The 27123-nt window shown below is 46.9% G+C and overlaps 2 protein-coding genes across 4 annotated transcripts in view; one reads left to right on the forward strand and one right to left on the reverse strand.

Annotated features, from left to right (window-relative positions):
* The window catches only part of LOC115097223 (caspase-1-like), a 55518-nt gene extending 39374 nt beyond the window's left edge, over positions 1–16144 (reverse strand). The window contains exons 1-4 of one of the 3 annotated variants that reach the window (XM_029612842.1): positions 15940–16118; positions 6952–7224; positions 5893–5964; positions 2015–2121 (exon numbers count right to left, since the gene is read on the reverse strand). In XM_029612842.1, coding sequence (XP_029468702.1) covers positions 2015–2121; positions 5893–5964; positions 6952–7224; positions 15940–15946 — 459 coding nt within the window. In that variant the 5' untranslated portion in view covers positions 15947–16118. Of the gene's footprint in view, positions 1–2014; positions 2122–5892; positions 5965–6951; positions 7225–15939 lie in introns of those variants that run through there. The other 2 variants (XM_029612843.1, XM_029612844.1) reach the window with 2 other exon arrangements.
* A 46-nt stretch (positions 16145–16190) lies between these two features.
* LOC115097224 (BICD family-like cargo adapter 1) overlaps positions 16191–27123 on the forward strand; it is a 45665-nt gene continuing 34732 nt past the window's right edge. The window contains exon 1 of the mRNA XM_029612846.1: positions 16191–16959. The gene's annotated coding sequence lies outside the window, so the exon portion shown is untranslated. The remainder of the gene's footprint in view (positions 16960–27123) is intronic.

Below are 27123 nucleotides of genomic sequence, written 5' to 3' on the forward strand. Positions count from 1 at the left end.
CCCCGGCTCCACCTGAGGGATGGCCCATGAAGGTGCCTAACACCTCAGGATGCTTCCATCGTCCTCTAACGCTCTACACCTGCTTCAAAGAGAAAATGCCACAGTTGAAAAAAAGGAGGCGCCTTGCAGAAGGTTGTCCAAAGGGTGGAACTTTAAAGTGTTCCAAAATAGTACCTGCCCAAACAGTTTCTAAATTTAAACGGCTTACTGACCAAAAAAATTATTCATAGAAGGGAACTCCGAAATTTGAAGGCAACTGAAATGGTGGAGACTACCTGGACATGTTCACAGACTTATGTGTTAAGCATCTCTGACACTTTGCAGCAGTTTTTCCGGGCCTCTGTCCCTCCCGACACGGCCCATGTGGTGAAACACAGTCCGGGGGACCGAAATCTCTGTTTAAGAATTTATGAATAAAAGGTAAAAATGCTTGATCCAAGGCTTCATTTTCCTTGATTAATTCACCACAAGGATTTGTGAACTCTTTAGCGTTATACCACCTCCATATATGGTTAATCAGCAAATAGGTGACATTTGATGTCAAAAGACCGGAGGAGTGACAAGATTGGGTGGACGTGAATGTTAAACAGGGAAAGCATCGAACCCTGCGGCACTCCGCAGGGAAAATCACTGTGTATGGATGATTTATGGGCTCATGAGACAGACTGTAATCTGTTCGGAATAAATTTGAATTACTCGAGGGCTGAGCCCTGGAACCTACCAACCCCCTGGGAGGAAGGTAAAAACTGCTTCTTCTGATCTGCTGCTCTAAGACTGGGTTTTTTTGTTTTTTTTTAAACCCAAACTGGTTCAGGACTGCAGGTTTTGCACCACCTCCATCTGCTGGAGACAGAGAAATACTGAAGAGACACAGGTAGCCCTCTGTCTTAAGAGGGAGTGCTCTCGAAGTTTTCCTCTGTCTCCATCTGCTGGAAGGAAGTCAAAACCCAGCAGTCTGGATTGATCCGGGTACGTACAGGGAATTTGAATTATTCGAGGGCTGAGCCTTCAATACCAATGTCTCCCAAGTGCTGTTGCAGGAACAGGTGTCAAGAGTCAAATGCAACAGAATGATCGAGTCATACCAGGAGAGAGTCTCCATCTTGGTTTAGTGTGGAGGATTTTGGCATTCTAGATACTTTTTTCCACTAATTTGGGTAGGAAGGGTAGGCTGGAGTCTGGGCAACAGCGATGAATATTCTGGGATCAGAGCTTGGTTTCTTCAAGATGGATTTGATTACAGCCTTTTTAAGTGGGACATATAGATGGCCTTTATAGTGGTTAGCCAAGGGGGCTAGATCTCATCTCAGGTGTCAAAAGGACTATTTAATCCTCTAGAGGGAGATCTTCCTGACAATGGGATATAGTCTGGGGGGAGCTGAGACTGAAAGAGGAGTGTCTGGGGTACTTTTATCGCATGGGCTTGTGGAAGATGAGAGGGAAGGAGAGGAACAGGTAGCTTGAAATTTTGAGCGAAAGAATTTGGGGAAGTTGTCTGTGGTGTAAGATTCTTGTTTATGGCTGGCTCCCCCTTTTTTATATATACTGACTGCAGTACTGTACCACCACTATCTTTGCATTATCCCACCACATGTGCCCTGCAGTGCTCTCCCTCCTGCCTTAGCTAGTGAAGGATACATTCTCCAAACCCCTGGGAAGAACCTGAGATTACCGAGGGCAGCAGAGGCAAAGCCAGCAGCTGCCTCCAACAGTACAAAGAGAAAGCATCCACACCTTGCTCCAAGAGGGCACATTTCAAAAAAGGCCACGTAAAATCAGCTCTCTGAAAACTGCCTACCCTCCCTGGGAATAACAAGTGCGTTGTTGCATAGTGCGTGCACTTTTACCCGCATTAAACCGGAGTGGCGTTAGGGCAGGGAATGCTTCCAACACATGGAGTTTTGCTTTTTAAACAGCCACGCGCTCTCTCATGTTCCAATGTTCCTAATCTGCAAACTTTTTTTTTTTTTTAAAACCGCCAAGATCCTAAAATCCAAGGAAGTGAAAACCTCACGTCTTCGGCTTCTTCCCTCTGGATCCGCTGGATATCTTGCAGGGAGCATAGAGTGATCCAGTCCTCCTCGACTGGAGCCTGACCACTGGGCTCAGCAGCAACCTGGGCTGGAAAAGACAAAAACCCGCTCCTTAATCAGGCTGTATACACTGTGTATTTATGAAACTGAACTGTATCTTACAATATTGCATTAGTATAAATACAGCATATAAAATCTGTACATAGTGGGGGTAATTTTAAGACTAGCTGCTCATGTATAAAATCTGTGGATACTTTTTACCTGCAGATTTTACTTTCACTTTGAAAATTATCCCCATAGCACTATCTGCACATATTTACACTTGTAGGTAATTTTTTTTTTCCATGAAAAATCACACACACACACACATTTGAAAATGCTGAAATATGTGCGGACTTCCAACCCTGTTCTCGGGGATGCCGCCCCACACTGCGGGGAAAGTACATGCGTACCCTTCTGCCTGCATATCAGCGCTTCTGCTTTATTTAATTTATAATGATCAGCTGGCAGTTCATTATCCTCTATGTGCTCATGTGCTGGGGGGAGGGGGTAGTTTGGCTTTGATTATGAGGGGTAAAAAGTACCTGCAGAGTTTGCATGTAACCAGGCCAAGTCTTAGTGATTCACCCCTGTATGCCTGTGAAGGACGAAGTGTACCTTGCATATAACCATAGATTGTACCACTGTGCCCTAACTGTTAATGTACACTGGGGGCCAATATTCAAAAATCCAGAAAATGAATAACTTATCTGGCTGAGGTTAGTCAGATAAGTTACTCAAGATGTTCAGTGGGATAAACGTCCCACTGAATATCGACAAATAAACTTATCTAGCTACCTTAAGCCAGATAACTTTAAACCTAACAGGCTATGTTTGAATATAACCAGTTGGGTTTAAAGTTATCCAATACCTATACCTGGATAACGTTAAGTGTCTGCGACTATATTCAAAGAATACAGCAAGATAAGGGCTGAGACATTTTAAAAAACACATCAAGAATGGGCCAAAGTCCCCCATCCTCCCAAAATGTTGTAAAAACATGGCAGGCTGCTGAGGAGGCAGGCAAATCCGCACCCCCCCCCCCCCCCAAAACCCAGCAATTCCACCTCTCATCTGTTCCATGATGGGCTCCATCCGATGTTACCTATGAGAGAAAACTGCCATCCTGCATGTCCTAGGAGAAAGTGGAATTACTTACCTATAATAGGGGTTCTTGACGGACAGCAGGATGTCAGACCTCATAAAACCCTCTCACCTCCCCTTGGTTTCTCCAAGTCTTAGTTTTATCATGGGCTGAGGGTCCTGCAAGGGAATGGGAGAGTGGCCAAGGCTGCACATATGCCCAGTGGGGAACGCTCAAAGCATCTAGAAGCTTTGATATAAACGTTCTGTGCCGAGCTCCATCTGATATTACACGGCCAACTCAATCCCTGCCCCAGAACACCCCCAAAACACCCTCAAGTTATCCAACTAAATTTTATCCAGATCATTTATCTGGACAAAATGTAGCCAAATGGGTAGCGGCGATATTCAAACGTCAGCATTCATCCAGATAAATACTTTTGAATATTGACCTCAAGATACATGCAAAGTGCCCCTGTACACCCTGTTTGAATATCGGCTTATGTGGTGTTAAACGATGGCATATCATGACAAGTGTCTGCAGCACTCTGAAATACCCAGGGGTAGTTTCCCCGCCATGCCCTCTAAAATAGGCACCTTCATTATTTTTACCCATTTAAGAGGCACCTCAGCATTTGAGAGCTTCCCCTATCTTCCACAATTATATGCCTGTGCCCACCAAACATCTAAGGAGTAAACTTTCAAAAACTTCGTCCTACTAGCCAAAATAGCTTGTGGGCTTTCAGCTGCCTAAAACTAGGCGAACAAGGTCATAGCACACATAAGAAAGCACTCTGGGGGGGGGCTGTATTAGATGTACAGGAGTAACTTGTGTTTTTAAACAGGCACCTGCGTAGACGGCCTGCTGCTAATGCATCAAACCTTTCTTGCCTGTTTTGCACTATCTAAGGCAGGGGGGTCCCAACACCGGTCCTGGAGGGCCACAAATGAGGCTGCCTCTCAGGTTATCCTTAATGAAAATGCGTGAGGTATATGCATACAATTATACCTCCCGTTTAGTTCATTTGTCTTTATGTTCCGCCTTCCGCTACACAAACAACTTTGATTTAACTTACACAATGGAGGCAGTGCATGCAAATGTAACTCATGCATATTTAGTAGGCTCAGCCTGAAAACCTGACCGCTTTGCAGTCCTCCAAGACTGCAGTTTAACACCCCCGGCCTAAAGAGTCAATTTTCAAAGGCCCGGTTAATTTTGGCCAAACCTAACTGGTGAGGTTTTCAGCTTAACTCTAGTAGGGCAACATCTGCCGTTTAAGATTTAGGGTAATTAGTAGGGTGGCTGGGGGTGCTCAGCTAAACCTGGCTGGTTACCGTTAACCAGCTAAGTCATAAACCTGCCTCCCGCCCCAGGAATGCCCCTGCGGTTGCCTTTTTGCTGATAATGTCTAACGAGCAGAAAGTGGAATATTCTAAATAGGCTCGGTTCAACCCCTCCCACACATTTCTTATGAGAAAAACACCAGCTTTGCTCTCTTTCTGTGCCCCTTCCTTCCAAATCACTCACCAGCTGTGAAATGTTGAGTGCTTCCTCCTTGCCTGCTCCCACTGTTGTAATTTTTGAGTCTCCCCTGGCCTCGCATTAAATTAGATTGCCTGCCCAGGGCTAGGCAACCTCAGTCCTTGAGTATCGCAAGCCTGTCGAGTTGTCATGCTAGCGACACCGAATGTTCACAAGGCGCATTTGCATGTACCACCTCCACTGCATGCAAATGCCATCTGATGCACATTCATTGTGGGGTAGATTTTATAAATGTACGCACGGGCGTACTTTTGTTCGTGCACCAGGCGCGAACAAAAGTACGCTGGATTTTATAAGATACGCACGTAGCCGCGCGTATCTTATAAAATCCGGGGTCGGCGCGCGCAAGGGGGTGTACATTTGTGCAACCTGCGCACGCTGAGCCCAGCGCGCACTGCCTGTTCCCTCAGAGGCCGCTCTGAAATCGGAGCGGCCTCGGAGGGAACTTTCATTCCGCCTCCCCTCACCTTCCCCTCCCTTCCCCTACCTAACCCACCCCCCCGGCCCTATCTAAACCCCCCCCTACCTTTGTTGGCAGATTTACGCGGCGGAAAGTAGGTGTAAATCTGCGCGCGCCAGCGGGCTGCTGGCGCGCCATCACCCATCCCAGGGGCTGGTCCGGAGGCCTCGACCACGCCCCCCGGGCCCGCCCCCGAAACGCCACGTCACTCACGGCACGCCCCCCCCCCGACACGCCCCTCCATGCAAGCCCCGGGACTTGCGCGCGCCGCCGAGCCTATGCAAAATAGGCTCGGCGTGCGCAGGGGGGGTTTGGGGTAGGTTTTCGGGGGGTACGTGCGTACCCCTTTGAAAATCTACCCCTGTGGATTTCCTGAAAACCCGACCAGTTTGGGACAGTCAAGGACTGAAGTTACCGACCCCTGCCTTAGTCTCCAAGCCCCCAGTTCCCTCCCTCCGTCTCCATCCTATGAGTCTACCTCCTCTGCTTGTGACCTGCTCTGCCCTGCGGCAATGTGCTCGCACCATTTCACACAATCCGCCTTGTGCCTTCCCTAGGAAAAGGCACAGGTATGAATACATAAATGTGGAAAGGGAGGGTAACTTTATAACTCCCCACAAGGCAGGAAAGCCTGTGTGTACATTACTGAGGATTTTAAAAGCAAACTTCTGCGACTATATCGTACTCTATTTGACAGCATCTGATGGGTGCTGAACACAGTCTGTCACTGGTACCTGCTGTGCTGGGAGCTGCTGGAGGACTGATGTGGACTTCTTCCTGTGACAGAGCAGGCAGCTCCTGGGTCTCTAAGGGTAAAGAAATAAGGAGAGAAAGTCGCATATAACACAGACTCTGAAAGTTTTGAGCATGGGAAGGGGCTGATGTGCCTTCTCCGGGGCTCGTGCTCACTCACTAATAACTCAAATGGTTCTGCTCACAGGCTGCAGATGGGACAGTGCTGCACCTTTGGGGGGTCTACAGGCACATGCAATAAAGGGGCGGCACACTTAAGGTTACCAAGAGGCCTGCATTTGCTAGGCGTTTATTAAAAGGAGGCCGCTGGCCAGCAGGACCTTCAAACCGGCAATATAATTGCCAGCAGTTCACTAACTCCCTGCCTCTCCAAACAGCAGCATGCCACGGAGCACAGGGTCTGCCAGCCAGCACACACTCACGGTCGCCAGGGTGATCCTTCTCTCCTGGTGGGGCTTTCGTTTCTAAACAGGAAGCCCACATGGGAGGGGGAGGCACTACGGTGGGGATGAAGCGCACGTGCTGGCTCACAGTCCCGCACCCGGTGACTGGCTGCTTCTGCTGCTCTGGGATAAAAGCTGGGCCCAGGGATGCCCCACACAGCTGATGCCACTGCAGGAGAGGGATGCCATAAGCAGGCAGAGGAGAAGAGCATGAGGGTCAGGAGGATGCAGGGGTGGCATTTCCCCTTTGTCAAGGATCAAGTTGGCAGTCCCAGTCACAGTGAAATAGCTAAAAAGGTGAGCCACGGCCCTGCTTCACCATAGCCTAGATCTTCCACTGCCCTGATTCTCTAATCACCCAGACTTTCTGCTACCATGATCAACACCCTCCTCCCTTCCCAATGTTGCTCTCCACCCTTCCTTCTCCCACCCAGTGATGCACTCACAGTATCTCATAAAAAAATCCCTGCTTTTTTGGTACACGGTTGGCGTCACCTTGAATCTCTGCTGGGTGGGCTGGCACTGTCCCATGCTTCTCTGTGTGTGCATGGGGGTGGGGGAGGCAGGCAGGCAGGCAGGCATTGTCCTGTGTTGTACCTGATGGAGTACAGAAACCCAATTCTGTGCAGAGGTTCCGGTCATGCTCTTGGAGGCACTGGATAAAGGCTGAACTGGCAGCTTCTCCTTTTTTTATGATGAAGTCTATCAGGCTGCGGGCTTTTTCTCGTGTGACATTGGTGCTCTCAGTGATATGCTCTGCTTCACCAGAATTCAGTATTTGGAATGACTGCAGGTCATCTACCATCGATGTCAGCACAGCAAGGTTACATCGGCTCACAAAACGCGGGCGCTTCTCACTTAGCTTCTTGGCTATAAAGACAGATAATAGTGTTACCTCTCTTGAAGACACAGACCGACAGCCAGATTTCTCTGTTACGGCTCCTGGCAGAGTTACCAGATGGTCCCAGGTCATCAGAGACAGGCTGAGCATCCTACTGCATCCTTGGATATGGAATTACAATTCCTCTAAGAAAAGCAGGACTACAAGTCCATAAATGCTATGGGGCAAAACCAGGGCTGGCTCAGGTTATCCTTGGTTACCTCGAGCCATTTGATGACCCCAACACCTCCCAGCCACAGACAGACAGATGCTGCACCGATAAACCTCTCACCGGCTTTGGGGCTCCCTTCTAGAGCACGCTGGGCCTGGGCATGCCATGAAGACAGTGCGCTCGGGCCCACAGCGGGAGGAGAGACAGCTGCTGTTACAGCGGCTGCTTCTAGCAGAGCTAAGGGTGAAGTGATGAGGACGGCGACATGGGAGGGGTCCTGAGTTGTCCAGTTTTATTAGACATTTCTAAGGCTTTCTGTTTGGGAAAGAGAGACCGTGCTTGCCAGTCTAATGCAACATTCTTCCTTCCTAGAAACTGACTTCCTCTGAGGTGAAGTGTTTTGTATAATCTGTACTAAACCTGTTTCAGATGGAAATACACAAGTATCTATGCAACGCTGCACGGAACATGCTGACCAATGCTTACAGGGACCTGCATGTCCGCAGTTTTCCACAGAATCTCCCCCTGTCTGATGTAGGCCTTTGACTGAGCTCTCCTACGATGAACTTTTGGAAACGACTGATCTCTAAAACTACATAACAGTCCTATAAGTTCACCAAGGAAGCTTTAAGCTTTTCTAGTACAATTTTGATTTTCATTTACTTGGTTTTCAGCTGTCCATGTTCGTAGATTATTTCTGTACATAATTTCCATCTATTCTATAATATTCTTAGGCTTTTACCCCTTTTTCCCTAGGGAACTCAGGGTGGCTTAAATTTCAATACAATACACAATTTAAAAATTACAGCATAAAATTTTACAAAATACAATTAAAAAATATAAAACAATTCAAAAAAATGGGCAAAATATAAAGACCAAACTACCCCAACAAAACAAAACGTTTCCAGGCCCCTCTCTCATAGGGCTGGAAACAGTTTGGCCTACCAGGATTCCTAATCAATGTTTATTTATAGATTTGTATATTTAAAAGTATTTATTTCCTGCGCCCTCCAATGTTTGGGGTAGGTTACAAAGAAAACATACATAATTAGATAGAAAGACATTAAATAATAAATTAATAAAAAATAACTGCAATAACAAATTGGAATTACTTGAAAAAAAAATTATATAACCGTGAATAAAGAAAATACATTAAACTTATTGGGATAGTGTTTCGCATAGATCCGAAAAAGCTAACTTGAAAAGGTGATGTTTTAGAGCTTTTTTAAAGTCTTTATTATTGGATAGTAATCTGAGGTCAAGGAGTAACGTATTCCATAAGATTGGGCCTGCGATGGAAAAGGCACGCTCACGTGTCATGACCAATCTGGTTGATTTGGGAGATTGGACTTGTAGAAGGAATTGATTTTTTGACCTAAGATTTTGGCATGAAATGTACAAATGTGGAGTTGCAGATAACCAAGAATTAATTGTTGTTATTGTGGATGAGGTTGTGTATTATGGTCAAGGTTTTATATTGAATTTGCCATTTAATTGGTAACCAGTGTAACAAATAGAACTGGAGATATAGGATCATGTAGTCTGCAGTTGGAGAGTAGCCTTGCAACAACATTTTGAACAAGTTGGAGTGGGCGTAAAGCTGATTGAGATAAACCTAAGTAAAGAGAGCTGAAGAAATCCAATCCCATGAGTATTAGGGACTGAAGTACTGTACGGAAAAGAGTAGGATCAAGTAGTGGCTTAATATGTTCAAGCAATCGAAGTTAAAAGTTCAAGTCAGGCCAGGTATTCACATTCTGTGTAATCTTATGCTGTTAGATTTCATTTCAGATCAAATAATTAATCAGTCCTGTCTCTGGTTTATCTCATACAAGAACTTACCATCTCCAAAGTCTAACTGTGACTGGCCCACATATTATTCAATACCTAAATCTAAAAACTGAATGAAGTTAACTTCTGGTAAACAGACCCTCCTAGAAGAGCTGACAAAATACCACGGATCAGTCCAGACTCCTGGGATTATGCTTCGCTTCCAGCAGATGGAGACAGAGCAAGCTTCACTGGCACTGGCACGTAATGTCTGAGTCCAAAGTTGTTGGATATCTTTGGCAGTAGATTGAGCTGCCGGGGATGACACTGATAACGGAAGTGGCAGTGATGGCAGAGGTAATCGTCCGTAGACCACTTCGAATGGTGTTGATCCAGTGGATGTTGCTGGATGAGAATTAATGGCAAATTCTGCCCAGGGTAACAGTTCACTCCAATCATTCTGGCGAGTGTTCACGTAGGCACGAATGAACTGCTTGAGAGTCCTGTTCATCCTCTCTCTTTGCCCGTTGGATTGAGGATGATATGCCGATGTGAAGTCGAGGGAAATATCGAACTTCTTACATAGTGCCTTCCAGAGGTTAGCCGTGAATTTGGGCTCCTCGATCGGAGACTATGTGCTTAGGCAAGCCATGCAGGTGGAAGATGTGCGTAATGAATAGCTTGGCAAGCTCCATGGTGGTGGGTAAGCCAAGGAAAGCCACAAAATGAGCCATCTTTGAGAACCGATCTACGGTTACCCAAATGGTGTTGTTTCCTCCTGAAGATGGTAAATCGACCACAAAGTCTGTGGCAATATGTGTCCATGGTTCTTCTGGCACTGGCAAGGGTTGGAATAGACCCCATGGATGACCCAGCGACGTCTTCTGTTTAGTGCAGTTTGCTTAGGAAGCGACATAGGAGAATGTGTCTTCTTTCATGGTGGGCCACCAGGAATAGGTCTGAAGTTTAGATAGGGTTCTACGTTGGCCATGGTGTCCTGAAAGTTTAGAGTCGTGGGCCCAAGCCAATAACTTCTTTCTGAGGTTCTTGGGTACGATAGTCTTTCCTGCAGGTACTGAGTGGGTAGCTGCCAATATGACCTTCTCTGGGTCAATGATGGTTTGCGGTTCCTCTGGAACGTCCTCGGAGAGGAATGAGCGAGATAGAGCGTCAGCTCTGATATTCTTATCTCCAGGGCGGTATTTGAGCACAAAGTTGAATCTGTTGAAAAACAGAGACCATCTTGCTTGTCTATGATTCAGGCACTGTGCGTGGCGGAGGTACTCCAGATTCTTATGGTCTGTGAAGACCGTTACTTGATGTTGCGCTTCTTCGAGCCAAGGGCGCCATTCTTCGAATTCCATCTTAATAGCCAGATGCTCCTTATCTCCTATTCTGTAATTTTTCTCTGCAGGAGAGAAGCAACGGGAGAAGAATGAGCATGGTTGTGGAACCTTTGAATCACCAGCCTGGCTTAATACGGCCCCTACGTCAACGTCTGAGGCATCGACCTCCACGATGAAAGGCTTGGAAGGATCTGGGTGTCGAAGACACGGCTTGCTTGAAAAGGCATCTTTTAGTTTCTGGAGTGCAGCTATAGCCTCTGGAGATCAATTAGCAACATTGGCACCTTTCTTCGTCATAGCTGTAAGCGGCACTTTAAGTGAAGAGTAATTCTTGATGAAGGTCCTGTAATAGTTGGTGAAACCTAAGAAGCGTCTGAGAGCTTTTAACCTGATGGGTTGCGCCCATTTCTGGATACTCTCCAGCTTCTGTGGATCCATTTGAAAGCCTTGATTGGAGACGATGTAGCCTAAGAAAGGCACTGACTCTTTGTGAAATTCACATTTGGATAGCTTGGCATAGAGATGGTTCTCACGGAGTCTCTGTAGTACTCTCTTAATATCCTCCAGATGAGTGGTCATGTCTCGAGAGAAAATCAAGATGTCGTCCAAGTAGATAACAACACACTTAAAGAGGAGATCCCGGAAAATGTCATTCATTAAATTTTGAAAGACAGCAGGGGCGTTGCACAGACCGAAGGGCATCACTAGATATTCAAAGTGGCCGTCCCGAGTGTTGAAGGCAGTCTTCCACTCATCGCCAGGTCGAATGCGAAGTAAATTATAGGCTCCTTTCAGATCCAGTTTGGAAAAGATTTGAGCTCCTTGTAGTCTGTCAAATAGCTCTGATATCAGAGGCAAAGGGTAGCGATCCTTTATTGTTATTTTGTTGAGGCCTCTGTAATCTATACATAGACGTAGTGTACCGTCCTTTTTGCCCACAAAGAAAAAGCCTGCGCCAGCAGGGGACTTGAATGGTCTTATGAAGCCTTTTTGGAGATTTTCCTGAATATATTCGGACATGGCTTTATTTTCTGCCACGGACAGGGGGTACACTCTACCCTTGGGTGGTTCCGCATTAGGCTTCAGATTAATAGCGCAATCATAAGGTCTGTGAGGCGGAAGTATATCTGCAGCTTCTTTTGAAAAGCATCTTGGAAAGATGCATATTGAGGCAGCAACCCCGGCATTACTGGGGTGGTAGGCATACAGGGTAAAGGAGCTACCTCCATCAGGCATTTATCATGGCAGTCTGTACCCCATCTTGACAGTTCCAGTGTAGCCCAATTGAACTGAGGCATATGCTGCTGCAGCCAAGGTAATCCCAGTACTATAGGGTGCATGGCCTTCTCCAAGACAAAGAAGGAGATGGTCTTAGAATGGAGGGCACCAGTCCGTATACATACTGGCTCGGTGCGTAGTTTTACTTCACCCGGTAAGGGCTCTCCATGGATGGATGAAAGAAGTAGTGGAGGCTTCTAGTGGAAGTGTGGATCCATAGGTGCTCCACTAATCACTGAAGAATAAAATTGCCTCCTGCCCTGGAGTCCACTAGGGCAAGAGTCTGGTACTCTAAGGGTCCGCAGACCAAAGATACAGGAAGAGAGCACAGAGGAGAAGGAGTGGTGAGACCTAAGAAGAGTCCTCCCGCAGGACTTAGGTCTGCCAGTTTCCCGGACATATAGGGCAAGTTTGGACAGCATGACCAGCTTGTCCACAGTAAATACACAGCCCTAATTTCTTCCGCGTTCTTCTCTCTTTTGATGTCAGGTGGCTGCAGCCTAACTGCATAGGTTCTTCTTCATTGGCTGCTGGGACCAAAGGAACAGGCCTGGGTGTGGAGTTGACTCGAACTTCACCCAGAAAGGGTCTCCTGGAAGTCTTGGTCTCTTGAACCTTATCGCTAAGTCGGCGATCAATCTTTGTTGCCAATTTCACTAGTTCAGCCAAGGACTTAGACATTTTACGAGCGGTGAGTTCGTCTTTCAGACGGGAGTCCAGTCCTTCAAAGAAGAGGGTCTTCAGGCATCTCGGGTCCCAGGAAAATTCAGATGCCAGTGTCTTGAATTCTATAGTGAAGTCAGCTAGTGGTTTGTTCCCTTGTTTCAGGTGAACCAAAGAAGATCCTGCAATGGTATACCGGGCATGATCATCGAAAACTGACTTAAAGCGTTCGAGAAATCCTCCAAGGTCATGAAGAATCAGATCCTCGCACTCCCACAGCGAAGAGGCCCAAGACAATGCTCGTCCTTCTAGATACGACAGGATATAGGTGGTCTTGGCATAGGCTGTGGGAAAGTGGCCAGGTTGTAATGCAAAGTGCATGCAACACTGGTTAATGAAGTCTCTGCATCTCCAGACTTCTCCCGAGAAGCGGGTGGAAGCTGCAAGAGGCACAGTAGTCTTGACCATCACCTCAGACGGTTTAGCTTCTTTACCTGAGGTGGAAGGCGAGTTCATCTGTGTGTGCAGTAGATCAAATGCAGCGGTCAGTCCTTCCAGCGCAGTCTGCTGTTCGGAGATCCGCTGGGCCAGGCCTGGAATGGACTGCAACGCAGTGAGCTGAGCCGGATCCATGGAGTTAGCAATCTGTTGTAATTGTGTGATTGTGGATCCTTGGGAGCTGTGAAGGTGACCACACCCACGGGGAGGAGTCCCGTGAGGAGCCACAGCACTGGGCTAGACTCGTACTACACAAACACAAGAATTCTTTTATTAAACAGCTTGAAGATCTCCACCAGAGGTGGCAGTAGTGAGGCAGTCTCGTAGTTGCAGTCTCAGGGACCTCGGCAGAGGGAGCCCTTCTCTCCTAGATGACGTCAGGAGGTTCCGCAGCAGGTCTCCCAGCGAGGAGATACTGTGGATGAGATAGACTGAGAGTTAGAGTACTCACTAGGTATTTGCTGTTGATATGCGATTCCACCAGGTCATTTGTAGAAAGTACAGGAACCAAGGCAGGGAGAGCAGGCCCTCGAGGAGCGAGTACCTGTTCTCTGTAAGGTACCTGAAATAAAGCAGAGGGCCCTCGAGGAGCGAGTACCCAGGTTAGCAATTACCCCGAAGGGCAGAGAGAGAGAGAGCTTCCTGCGGCAGCACGGAAGCGGCAGAGTAGCGTAGACAAGAACAGATTCGAGTCCTTGCTAACTCGGGGAGCTAGCAAATTGAAGAAGGTAATATATCCGGATGGCGTGACGTCAGCATGAGGGAACGCCCTCGAGGTTCGCGCCAAGGGTGGTACAAAGACGTGGGTTGTGCACACACCATAGTAGTACTTGGGAGGAGCAATGGCGGGAGGCTGCACCATAGTAGTTCCGGGGATACCAGAGAGGTCGGCTTGTAGACCCGGCGGTAGCCATCTTGCCCAGGTAAGCGAGAGGAGCCATGAATAAGGTGAGGCAAACGGGGCGAAGCTGTCGAGGACCGACGGACGCAACAGAATATACCTGCTGACATTGTCACTTTTCAGCTTTAACCCCAAGTATGTCAAAACTGTCTGAAGAGAGATAATTGTTCATTTCAAGGAACATTATTGACATGATAATTTGTACATTTATTGGTACAGTCACACAATAATGGAAAGACATACATGGAAAAAAGAGAAATAAGAATTTAAAACAAAATTCTATTTTTAAAGGGATGTAAAGTGTTGAATTTCAATTCTCTATTTTTTGCTATGGAACAACAGGACTGAAAACACTTTTACAAAGGGAGTGGTTTTGAGTTTTTTGACCATCTCTTTTGGCTTCATGCCAGCACCCAGGCTCAAACAAGCCGGTGTTTTCCCTGCTCCTGTTCCAGATGTGTATGATGCCATCCAATGGAGACTCACATACACAGAAGAATGGGATATTACAATGAGCCTGATCATGTATTTCGGATGTAATCCAGTTACATAAGAAAGTGCGTGTGCATATATCGGACACTCGCAAGGGACATTCAAAGTGGCTGAATCGACACAACTCTGACAGAAGTGAGCAGCAGCAATTGAGAAAAATACAACAAAATATATTTGTATTTATTAATTGTCCACCTTGGGACCTTAGGTGATATACTACAAAATTATACAAAACGAAGTAAAACAAGGAAAAACTAGAAACCTACTTTTACAATAAAATTAGCTTAGAAATGATACTTAACAATAAAATACAATGCACAATCAGGCCGATTCAGTAAAACGCGCAGGAGAACCGGCGCTCCAAGGCAAGCTAAAGATAATGGAAGGTTGCGCTAGGGCCTCCTTATTAAACAGAAGCAGCCGACGCTTAATTTTACCGGAGTCGGTTGTCGAACCAGCTGACAGCCACGGGTTCGGAAAACGGATGCTGGGAAAATTGAGCTTCCGTTTTCCAACCCGCGGGCAGATTTTTTATTTATTTTTTTTATTTTTGGGGCCTCCGACTTAATATCGCTATGATATTCAGTCAGAGGGTGTACCGAAAAGCAGTTTTTTTCTGCTTTTCTGTACACTTTCCCGGTGCTGGCCGAAATTAACTCCTGCCTTTGGGTAGGCGATAATTTCAGAGAGTAAAATGTGCGGCTTGGCTGCACATTTTACTTTCTGCAACACACGGGACTAACTAATAGGCTCATCAACATGCATTTATTTATTTATTTATTTAAAGGCTTTTATATACCGGAGTTCATGCACTAGTGCATACCACTTCGGTTTACACGGAACAAGGAACAGAAAATTACATCAAACAGATTGAACAATTAAACAAATATACAATTACATCCAACAATTGGGTATAAATAACATGGCTAACTTAGTAGGAACTTAGAGTTAGAGGTGAAGGAGAGAAATAGTACCAAGTGGTAATAGAACAATGTTAATAGCTAAATAATAAATATAAATAGTAAATACAAGTTCTTATAATAAATACAGGTGTTTACAGATTTGCATGTATAATAGCGCCCGTAACATGCATTTGCATGTTACGGGCGCTATTAGTTTCGGGGGGGGGGGGGGGGGGTTGGCTGCGCGTTTTCGGGTAAAAATAGCACGTCAAAAATGCGCAGCAAAACGGGGGCTAACAGTGCGCTGGGCCGAGTGCACCATACTGTATTGGCCTGATAGAATCCAAAAACCTGACGATTGGCGCTAGTGATCAAATCTGTCAAACTTGTACCAATTCAGCTCCCTTCTACGTATGAACTAGGCGTGCATTTCATCTCCGCCGACAGCACTTTTTGTGGGCAGAACTTCAAATTCCTGAATTTGGGAAAATCTTGCGCTCACCGAGGAAAAAACGTGCTCTGGTTAGCTAAAGATAATGGAAGGTTGCGCTGCCAACATATCAAAGAAAAACTTCCTACAGAAGAACAAAGAGAAAGCGAAAGTGCACCGACAAACAAACCCGAAGCACAAAGTGGACGTGGATTTAACCCCAGAGGATAGAACACCTCGCGCCGCTACTCACCAGCCATCGCCCCTCAAAACAAAACTACAAAACCGCTGGAACAGCTGGACAGGGACTCGCGCGCCACACAAACTACAGTCCGACTGCCCAGGTAGCACCTGACCCCTCCTCCGCATCCTCATTGGTCACAGCTTCCAATCCCAGATCACCAAAAGCAGCGCAAGCTAGCTACGGAGGGGCGCTTGCCGGACGACAAAGCGCACGACCTAAACAACCACGGAAGCTGGAAGTCGGTGTTGCCAATTTAGCGATTTTGTTGCTAGATCTCGCGACTTTTTGAACCAATTGGAGATTTTAGAATAATGAATGCAACGCTGAGCTAGAGACCTCTTCTGGCTAATATGCAGGAAAGTACAAGAGAGTGAGACATTCTCTGACTAGAGTGTCATGCCTGCCGTTCCTGCCCTCCCTCCCCTAGTCACAGTTCCTCCTCACAACAGGGTCTGCTGGTTTAGCCTCTCCGACCCCCACTCCCACTTTTTCCATGGACAAGCGGGACAACAGACATACTAATGGGATATCCCAGCTGATGGTGCAGGCATAAGAACATTAAAGTAACATCTGAACATTAAGGAAAGGAACAAATTTTGAACTGTCCAAGCAATAGGGAGAAAGGAAGTGAAAAATGCAGAGAGAGTAAAAAAAAAAACAATCCAGAGGAAGGAAGAAGAATCCCTGTCCAGGCAATAGTGGCGAGAGAAAGTGTGGTGAGAAGACTATGTAGCAGCTTTGCAGAAGTCCAGAAGAGGAGAAGCATTGTGAAAAGCAGCAGTGGGAGCCCAGGAATGGACTTGCTGCATAGTGACCCGGTCTGGCGTTATCAAGCCATGAGTGGAGTAACAAAAATGAATGCAGCTGGTGAGCCAGCAGGAGAAAGCTGGGAACAGGAGCATGTTGATTGAGTTCATTGAAGATAAATGTGCAGTGCTTGGGGTACAGTCCAGGTATGGAGTTGAGCAGTTGTAGAATCCGCATGAGGAGGCAGGAAAAGAAGGACAACAGACTGGTTCACGTGAAAAGGTGAAACAATCTTTGGAAGACATTTCAGATGCATACGAAGAACCATCTGTTACTGTTTCGCCTGCTACGCAGCCTCCTCACCAGCAGACATCTTCAGCGAGCCTCGCTCATAGCAGCCCTAGCCACCTTCTCAGTGATCACATGACTTGTCCATTCCCTTGGTGCTTTTCATTGAGTCACCTTGTTTCCTTGACATGGCCATCCTTACCTTGCTATTCTGCTTTGCCTTGTGGCCTCTCTTGTCCTTCTGCCTTGCTTTGTGGCCTATCCCAGTCTACTGCCTTGCCTTGCGGTCTTCCTTGGCCTCCTGCATTGCCTTGCAGCCTACCTGACCTTCTGCCTTGCTTTGCGGCCTATCTTGGCCTTTTGCCTTGCTCTGTGACATTCCAAGCCTACTGGGCTTTGTTCTGTGCATTCCAAGCCTAGTGGTCCTTGCTCTGTGCCTTTCCAGGCCCGTTTGAACTTTCCTGTCTTACCTTGTGGCCTTCAGGCCTTCTAGGTTCTTCTAGTTAGCCTTGGGCTCTGTTTGGGCTTGCTTGTTTCTTGTTGCCTGTTCTAATCCTACCATTGTTCTGTCATTGTGCAGTACTTGTCTAACCCTGCCCAGTCCAATCCTTGCCCTGTCAGTTCAGTCCCTTGTGTATTATCCCAGGCCTTGCCCTTCCCTTCTGGTCCAAGCCTGTCCTTGATATCAGCCTTATCTTCAGCCCTGCTTGTATCCAGCTCCCAGCCTGTACTCTGTAACCAGCTCCTAACCTGTGCTCAGTATCCAGCTCCCAGCCTGTGCTTGGTATCCAGCTGCCAGCCTGTTCTGTGCTCCACCTTCCAGTCTGTGACATGTTCTAGTATTAGCCATGGCTCCAGATAAATCCTGCCGCCAACAGAACCCAAGGGCTCAACATGCGGGGGAGGTGGCTGGTACAGGCAGAAGACCCAATCTGGCCTTGCCTCCGAGTCTGGCCGTTCTCCTGCTGAGGGAAATCCCAGCCCAGCCTGCCTGACCCATGACACTACTATATCTGTAGATAGGAGAATAAGTCACCAGGACCTGAAGTTCACTGATCCAACAGATGGAGGTAACAGAAATAAGAAAAAACACCTTCCATGAAAGTAGATAAAGTGGAGCAATGTCCAAAGGTTCAAATGGAGAGGCAGTGAGACAGTCCAGGTCAAACTCAGGTCCCATTGCGGCAGGGGACCTGCCCGAGATGGCTTCAAGTTGTAGAGACCTTTCATGAAAAGAGAAATGATGGAAAGTTGTGAAATAGATCTATCATAATGGCAAGCCAAGATGGCAGAGAGATACACCTTAACTGAAGAAGTGTGAAGGCCAGTGTCAGTGAGATGGAGCAAATAGTGTAGGAGGTGTTGAGTGGAACAGCTTCCCAGCTGGAGATGATTGTGAAGCAGGTCCATTTACTGGCATACAATTTTCTGGTAGAAGGTTTCCAGGCAGCTAAGAGGACAGCTTCAGTTTTGGTGTAAGAAGAGTCAAGGTCAGCGACCTTTCAACAGCCACATCATCAGCGACAGGCATGCCGGGTCTGGATGTATAAGATGTTCTGCTGAGTGATGAGATCCAGTCAAAATGGAAGAAGCACCGGAAATTGCACAGAGAGGCAGAGATGTCAAGGATACCACATCTGTTGTGACCATGCCAGAGCAATGAAGATGACACATGTTTTATCATCGCAAATCTTGAGAAGGGATCTGGATATGAGAGAAAACAGAGGAAAAACATAGAGGAGAGCATCCATCCATGGAATGGTGAATACATCCGGAGCAATTGCCAGAAGTGATAGGTACTTGAACAGAACCGTGGAAATTTGTGATTGTCTGGAGATGCAAAAATCCAAAGTCAGTGTTCCCCAACATAGGAACAGGTGATGGAGCTACCATGGGACTGAAACTGATGACTGACGGAGTCAGCTAGATGGTAGGAAGCACTTAAAAGCTAGACTGTGTTTAACTGGATGCTGTGTGATATCACCCAGCACCAAATGGTGAGGGCCTCATGGAAGAGATGGAGAGATTCTGTGTCCCCTTGTTTATTCAATTAGTACACTGCCACCATGTTGTCCAGATGGACTTGGATGCATTTGCCCAAGAGCCAGGATTGAAAGGCCAGGAAGGCTTTGAAGATGGCTCTGAGTTCCAGGAGATTGATATGGAGGAGGCAACTGGCTGACGTCCAAGTTCGTTGGGTGGAAAGGTGGAGCAGTTGGGCTCCCCAGCCCAAGAGGAAGGCATTCATCTTCAGAATGAGGTCTGCGGTTAACATATGAATGCTCCTGCCAACAAAGACATTGGGATCTGACAACCACCATTGAGGATCCTGAAGTAGGGGAGGTTGGAAAAGGAATCCTTGAGTAAAGAGGATGCAGAAGATGATTCCAATGATGCTGCAGGTGCCACTGAATAGAACTCATTAAAAGACGAGTCAGAGCAACCATGTGAATGAAGGAAGTCATGTGTCCGAGAAGACAGGAATGTCTTGGCAGTCACCCAAGGTTGGTCAAGGAGGTGAAGGACAAGAACTTTGAGGATGAGTCCTTGTTGGAGAGGTAGAAATGCCTGAACCAGATTCATGTCCAAAAGGGCACCAATGAATTCCAATCTCTTGAGAGGGAAGGAAGTGAGATTTGGGAAATTTGACAAGAAATTCCGCACTACCTGTGTGGCATCAGAATGGGTAGCAGTGGCGGTGACACTTGAGATGAGCCAGTCGTCCAGATAAGGAAAAGCGAGAATGTTCTGAATGCGAAGGGGAGCAGCCACAACTGCCAGACATTTCATGAATACCCTGGGAGCTGAGGAAAGACCGAAGGATAGAACCTGAAATGAAATGTAGGTCCTGAAGAACAAAACAAAGAGTTGTAGGCATTCTTGAGGTCCAAAGAAGTGAGCCAATCTCCCGAAATGAAATGTAGGTCCTGAAGAACAAAACAAAGAGTTGTAGGCATTCTTGAGGTCCAAAGAAGTGAGCCAATCTCCCACTTGTAGCAGGGGGAAGATGGTAGCAAAGAGTTCATTCTGAATTTTTCTTGACGTAAAAAGAGATTGGGGATTAGAAAGAAATGGGAGTAGAATCCCAGGCCCTGGCTCTGGGAGAACCGGTTCCACAGCCTTCCTGAGAAGCAAATATTGAAATTCTTGCCAGAGAAGAGAGGATGGACATGAGAAAGTGATTGGAGGAGTTGGGGTGGAGTGTTAAGAAAACAGCCTTTGGAGACAATGCTGAGGACCCATTTGTCCATGCCTCCAAAAAGAATTGCAGCCAACCCCCCATAGGAAAGGTTGGGAACAGATTCGGAGGCAGATGGTTATGATCAAAAATTGGATAGGAAAGGCAGCGACTGCTGCTGACCCTGGTTCTGGGAAGGGTCCCTGGATCTCTGTCTGCTTTGTTGTGATTAAGGAAGTGTGGAAGGCACAGAAAAATGCTGCATTTGGCATGGTTGGTACTGCTAGTAGGTAAGTTGAAATCAATGTTGCTGTGATGGATAATACTGTTTACATTGTGCTACTCCTCACATCTCACAACGACGAGGCTAATAAGAGTAGGAGACAAACAAAAGGTGCATTTCTGAGGCTTGGTCCTTTACGTAAGTGACAACTTCTTTCACTTTGTCCCTAAAAAGGCTCTGAATAGGGAAGAATCTGCCAACTTCTCATAAACATCTTTATGTAGGCCCAAAGCCTTAAGCCAAACAAGGCACCTGATAGCAATGGCAGTGGAAGAGGCACGGGATGCAAAATCAAAAACATCATACAAAGAGCAGGTGAGATGCTTAGTGCAGTCCCTAGTGTCAATGAGTAATTTTTGAGCGGAGGGAAGGAAGTCCGAAGGAAGATGACTAGAGATGTTTTCCAAATTGTGTAGGTTATTATAGATGTACTGAGCCATTTGTGCCTGGTAGGCCGCTTTGCAGAAATAAGAGTGGCAGACTGGAAGATCATTTTGCCGGTTGCATCCAGGAATCAAGGTTCCTTTCCAGGAGGTGCAGAGGTGTGCAATCTCAAGCATTTTGCCTGTAAGAGAGTAGTCTCTACAAAGATGGAATCTGGAAGAATTTGAGATTTAGAATGGCCAGGGCAGGGCTGCACTTTATATTTTGAGACCACTGATTTGAAGACAGCAGGACTGGAAAAAGGTGTAGACCAGACCTCCCTTGGAGGTCCAGGATGGCATCATGAACTGGCATAGCACACAAACACCATGGAGGTTAAAAAAAACCTGGAAAACCCCCTCATATGTCTTGGGGGTTTCTTCCTCACCCATGAGATTGAAGCCATTTGTCTCAGACATCTTAGACAGGAAGACGGAATAAAAATTACCAGGAGGAGTGGAGCCCTCAGCAGCATCAGAAGAAGAGGGTGAGGAAATATCCAGAGATGAAGGAATGTCCGAATAAACAGGAGAATAGAGGTAGTCCAGGATTTCACTGACAGTGAATGAGGATGAGCTGGAGGAGAAGATGATTGCACATGAGGAGGGGAAATGGTGGCTGAAGTAGGTGATTCCGAAGGAGATAAGTGACCAGTCAGAGGAGGAAGATCCCTCAAATAGTCTTAAGAAATGTAGCCCAATGCACTTGAACAGCTGGATTGCTCAGGATAGGAGCAGGAGCCAGAGGCAGAGGTGAGTGAACCGGGATGGAAGCCTCCGAAGAGTCAGAGAGCTTGAGAGGATGTTGCATCAATTCTGGTAATGTTTCTAGGACAGGTTCCACAGAAAACATGGGTTTCATGAATCCAGAAGAGGACCCAGAACTGGTGCAGAATTTAGAAGGAACATGAGAGTCGACGTGTGAGGGTTCTTGCTCAGTCACTGTTGCGTCCGTCAGTCTCAGGTGGCTTCAACCTCTGTGCCTCACCTTTTTTCCTTCTCTCTCCTCAAGCCTTGGGAAGATGGCTGCTACCGCGTCTTCATGCCGCTCTCTCCGGCGTCCCCGGATCGGCAACGGTGACGGTGTTCGCCATGATTTTCCTGAGGGCCTCCTAGGGTGCGCCACCCACACCTACATCCACGTCATGGCGGGAACCTCGGGGGCGTCCCCTCCGAGTAATGTCATCACATCCTGGTATTGAGCCTGCCCTTCGTTTGCTAACAAACTGAGTTAGCAAGGATTGGAATAGCTCCGGTCTAAGCTGCTCTGCCGCTTCCTAGCTGCCGCAGGAAGCTCTCTCTACCCTTCGGGGCAATTCTTCTCTAAACCTGGGTACCCGCTCCTCGGGGGCCCTTCTGCTTTATTTCAGCTACCTGTCTTGGGACATCAGGTACTCGCTCCTCGAGGGCCTGCTCTCCCTAATCTGGTGCCTGCCACTGAACAACTTTGGCCTGCCAGGAATTCCAACAATACAGCTTTCTGCTTCAGTGAGTACTAACCCTTTCACTATATCTCACCTACAGCTTCAGCGCTCTACATCCAGGACCTGTTCCTGCTACCCCGCGCTGCCTATCACCTACTCGTGTGAGGCGGGTTCCCTCTGCTGAGGACCCCTGGACTACAACTGCTGGGGTTACCTTCCACTGCTGTCCGCTTCCCGGGCAGTACCATCAAGCTGTACAATATATACAACTTCTGTGTTTACGTGTATAGAGTCTAGCCTGGTACTGCGGTTCCTCACGGGGCTCCAGTTACCAACTTGGACATTTTAAACGCAAGCTAAGTAACATAAGTAAAAGTTTTCCTGACGGTCTAATAGATAAGAGGTGCGGTTGCACACAAAAATACACATTGATATATGCAAAATGAAAGGGAAGCTTTAAAAAGAAGCAGGGGTAACTCTGTTGCCAATCTCTGAAAGTTTTAAAAATAATCCTGAAATAAAAAACGGAGGTCGGAGGGTGAATTAATGATTAAAAAGTAAGGCACCAAGGTGGTAGCCTATTGACAAGTATATGAAACCATCCCCTGCCCTCATAATAAATTTATTGAGGTGCCATTTGGTACACCAATATTGAGTTTGGCTACAGTGTATACCCAAAAAAGATACATGTACCAGATGAATTTTTGGGTGGATTGTAGTACACACTTGGGGGTGATCTCTATTGGGTATACTTAGTGGACTCTGGGGCAGGGGGAAATTTCATTTTGAAACGTCTAGTGAAACATTTGCGGATCCCTACCACTACTATGACGTCTCCATTACTACTTTCCTCTATTCATACCGGGTGAAGTAACTCTGCTTACAGAACCAGTGAGCTTGCATACCCGTGCTCTTCATACAGAGACTATTTCCTTCTTTGTGCTAGAGAAGGCCGTGCACCCTGTGGTTCTTGGGCTACCATGGCTGCAGAAGCACATGCCACAATTCAACTGGACCACTTTGGAGCTTTCACGTTGGGTTCCAGATTGTCATGGCAAATGCTTAATGGAAGTCTCTCCAGTACCCTGCATGCCAACTACCCCATTGTTGCCTGGGTTGCCGCCTCAATATGCATCTTACCAAGATATATTCTCAAAAGAATCCGCTGATGTGTTACCCCCACACAGATCATACGACTGCGCAATTAATTTGAAGCCAAATACAGAACCACCCAAAGGAAGGGTCTACCCCCTCTCTGTAGTGGAGAATAAGGCGATGTCGGATTACATCCAGGAGAATCTCCAGAAAGGCTTCATAAGACCTTCTAAGTCCCGTGCTGGCGCAGGATTTTTCTTCGTGGGAAAGAAGGATGGAATGTTACGTCCGTGCATTGACTACAGAGGTCTGAATGAGATCACCATAAAGGACCGCTACCCTTTACCACTCATCTTGGAGCTATTCGATAGGTTACAGGAAGCCAAGATATTCTCCAAGCTTGATCTCAGAGGAGCGTATAACCTAGTTCGCATTCGCTCTGGCGATGAATGGAAGACTGCTTTTAATACCTGGGATGGACACTTTGAATACCTAGTGATGCCCTTCAACTTGTGCAATGCCCCGGCTATCTTCCAAAACATGATGAACGACATTCTGTGTGATTTTCTCTACCAATGCGTCAATGTTTACTTAGATGACATCTTGATATTTTCCCAGGACGTGCCATCCCATCAGGAAGATGTCAAAAGAGTTCTGCAGAGACTTCGCGAGAACCACTTGTACGCCAAATTGGCTAAATGTGAATTTCATAAAGACTCCGTGCCTTTCTTAGTTTACATTGTCTCAAACAATGGATTCCAGATGGACCCTCAGAAGCTTGAGAGTATTAAAAAATGGCCACAACCCACTGGTCTAAAAGCTCTAAGACGATTTTTGGGATTTACCAATTACTACCGGACCTTTATTAAGAATTACACTTCATTAACTGTTCCATTAACAGCAATGACTAAGAAGGGAGCCAACGCTGCTACTTGGTCTATGGAAGCTGTGACCGCGTTCCAGAAGATAAAAGACGCCTTTCAAAGCAAACCATGTCTCCGCCATCCGGACCCTATGTGACCCTTCATCATGGAAGTCGATGACTCTGATGTAGGTGTAGGGGCTGTGCTAAGCCAGACCGGTGATTCAAAGATCTTGCACCCCTGTTCGTTCTTTTCCCGACACTTCTCGCCAGCGAAGAACTATGGCATTGGGGATAAAGAACTGTTGGCAATAAAAATGGCATTTGAAGAATGGTACCCCTGGCTTGAAGGTGCACAACATCAGATTACTGTCTACACTGATCATAAAAATCTGGAGTACCTCACGCACAGCACCTCAACCATAGACAGGCGAGATGGTCTCTGTTCTTCAGTAGATTTGACTTTTTGCTGAAATATAGTCCTGGTGACAAGAATGGCAGTGCAGACGCATTATCTCACTCTTTCCTCTCAGAAGACGTACCTGATGAACCTCAGCATATTATTGACCCGAAGAGAATGATTCTCTCAGCTACACATCTAGTACCCCTGGGCAAGACCGTTGTACCCTGCAATCTAAGAAAGAAATTGTTAAGATGGGCTCATGATTCAAAACTGGCCGGACACCCTGGTCAACGGCGAACACTAGCCAAGCTACAAAACTACTATTGGTGGCCCACCATGAAAGAAGACACTCTAGCTTATGTAGCCTCCTGTTCCAATTGTGTCAGACAGAAACCTCCGACCGGGTGTCCTTGGGGTCTGCTTGAACCCTTGCCAGCACCAGATGAGCCCTGGACCCATATTGGAACAAATTTTGTGGTGGACCTGCCACTTTCTGGAGGTAACAATACCATTTGGGTTACAGTGGATTGATTCTCGAAGATGGCTCACTTCGTGGCTCTCCCTGGCTTGCCATCAGCCATGGAACTTGCTAAGTTATTCATCAGTCACATCTTTTGCCTACATGGCATGCCTAAACATATTGTTTCTGACAAAGGAGTTCAATTTACAGCAAAGTTCTCGAAAGCCTTGTGTAAGAAATTCAGTATCACACTTTACTTCATCTCTGCGTTTTATCCTCAGTTGAATAGCCAAACCGAGAGAATGAATAGAACCCTCAAACAGTTCCTCCACGCCTATGTCTCTTCACGACAGAATGACTGGGCTGAACTTATTGCCCTGGGTTGAATTTGCCATCAATTCTCATCTAGCGTCTTCTACTGGATCTACACCTTTTGAAGTGGTCTACGGACGACAAACTTTACCACCTTTACCACTTCCACTTTCTGTGTCGTCCCCGGCAGCTCAATCTACTGCCAAAGATATACAGCAGCTCTGGAGAAAGACTAAAGAGATGCTCCAAAAAGCAGGACAAAGAGCAGAGAAAGGCTATGATGCTCACCATAGCAAGGCTCCTGAATTCCAGCCTGGTGATAAAGTTTGGCTTTCTACTAAACATCTGAGACTTAAGCTTCCATCTGCTCGATTTGCTCCATGCTTTGTCGGATCTTTTCCTATTCTCCGATGGTTGGGCTCACTCACCTATAGTCTGAAACTTCCTTCAGCTATGAAGATTCATAATGTGTTCCATGTTTCGCTGCTGAACCGCTTGTTGTTAGCGTGTTTTCCACCAAACACCTGAACCTACCACAGTTGATGCAGAAGAAGACATCGAATACAAGATTGATGCCATCCTTGATGTAAGAAAGAGAGGCAGAGTTTGGGAATACCTCCTGTCATGGGAGGGATACGGATCAGAAGAAAACTCTTGGGAACCATTGGCTAATATCATGGACAAAGAGATGCTTCGTCAATTTCATCGATCGCATCCTCAGAAACCGAGACCAGGTAGGGGGGTCTGGAGGGGGGCGTTTGAAGGTGGGTACTGTTGCGTCCATTGGTCTCAGACGGCTTCGACCTCTGTGCCTCACCTTTTTTACTTCTCTCTCCTCAAGCCTTGGGAAGATGGCTGCTGCCATGACTTCATGCGCTCTCTCCGGTGTCCCCGGTTCAGCGACGGTGTTGGCCATGATTTTCCTGAGGGCCTCCTAGAGTGCGCGCACGCCACCCATGTGATGGAGAAAGTACAGAGAAGGGCTACCAAAATGATAAGGGGAATGCAACAACTCCCCTATGAGGAAAGACTAAAGAGGTTAGGACTTTTCAGCTTGGAGAAGAGACGACTGAGGGGGGATATGATAGAGGTGTTTAAAATCATGAGAGGTCTAGAACGGGTAGATGTGAATCGGTTATTTACTCTTTCGGATAGTAGAAAGACTAGGGGGCACTCCATGAAGTTAGCATGGGGCACATTTAAAACTAATCGGAGAAAGTTCTTTTTTACTCAACGCACAATTAGACTCTGGAATTTGTTGCCGGAGGATGTGGTTAGTGCAGTTAATATAGCTGTGTTTAAAAAAGGATTGGATAAGTTCTTGGAGGAGAAGTCCATTACCTGCTATTAAGTTCACTTAGGGGTAGATTTTCAAAAAGCGCGATTTGGCGTACTTTTGTTGGCGCATCAGGCGCAAACAAAAGTATGCTGGATTTTAGTAGATACGCACGTAGCCGCTAAAATCCTGGATCGACGCGCGCAAGGCTACCGATTCCGTATAGCCGGCGTGCGCCGAGCCACGCAGCCTACCTCCGTTCCCTCCGAGGCCGCTCCGATTTCGGAGCGGCCTTGGAGGGAACTTTCTTTTGCCCTCCCCTCACCTTCCCTTCCCCTACCTAACCCACCCCCCCGGCCCTGTCTAAACCCCCCCCTTACCTTTGTCGGGGGATTTACGCCTCCCTCTGGGAGGCGTAAATCCCCCGAAACGCTAAGTCCCAC

The sequence above is a fragment of the Rhinatrema bivittatum genome, chromosome 8 (genome assembly GCF_901001135.1).
Source record: "Rhinatrema bivittatum chromosome 8, aRhiBiv1.1, whole genome shotgun sequence".
NCBI lineage: Eukaryota > Metazoa > Chordata > Amphibia > Gymnophiona > Rhinatrematidae > Rhinatrema > Rhinatrema bivittatum.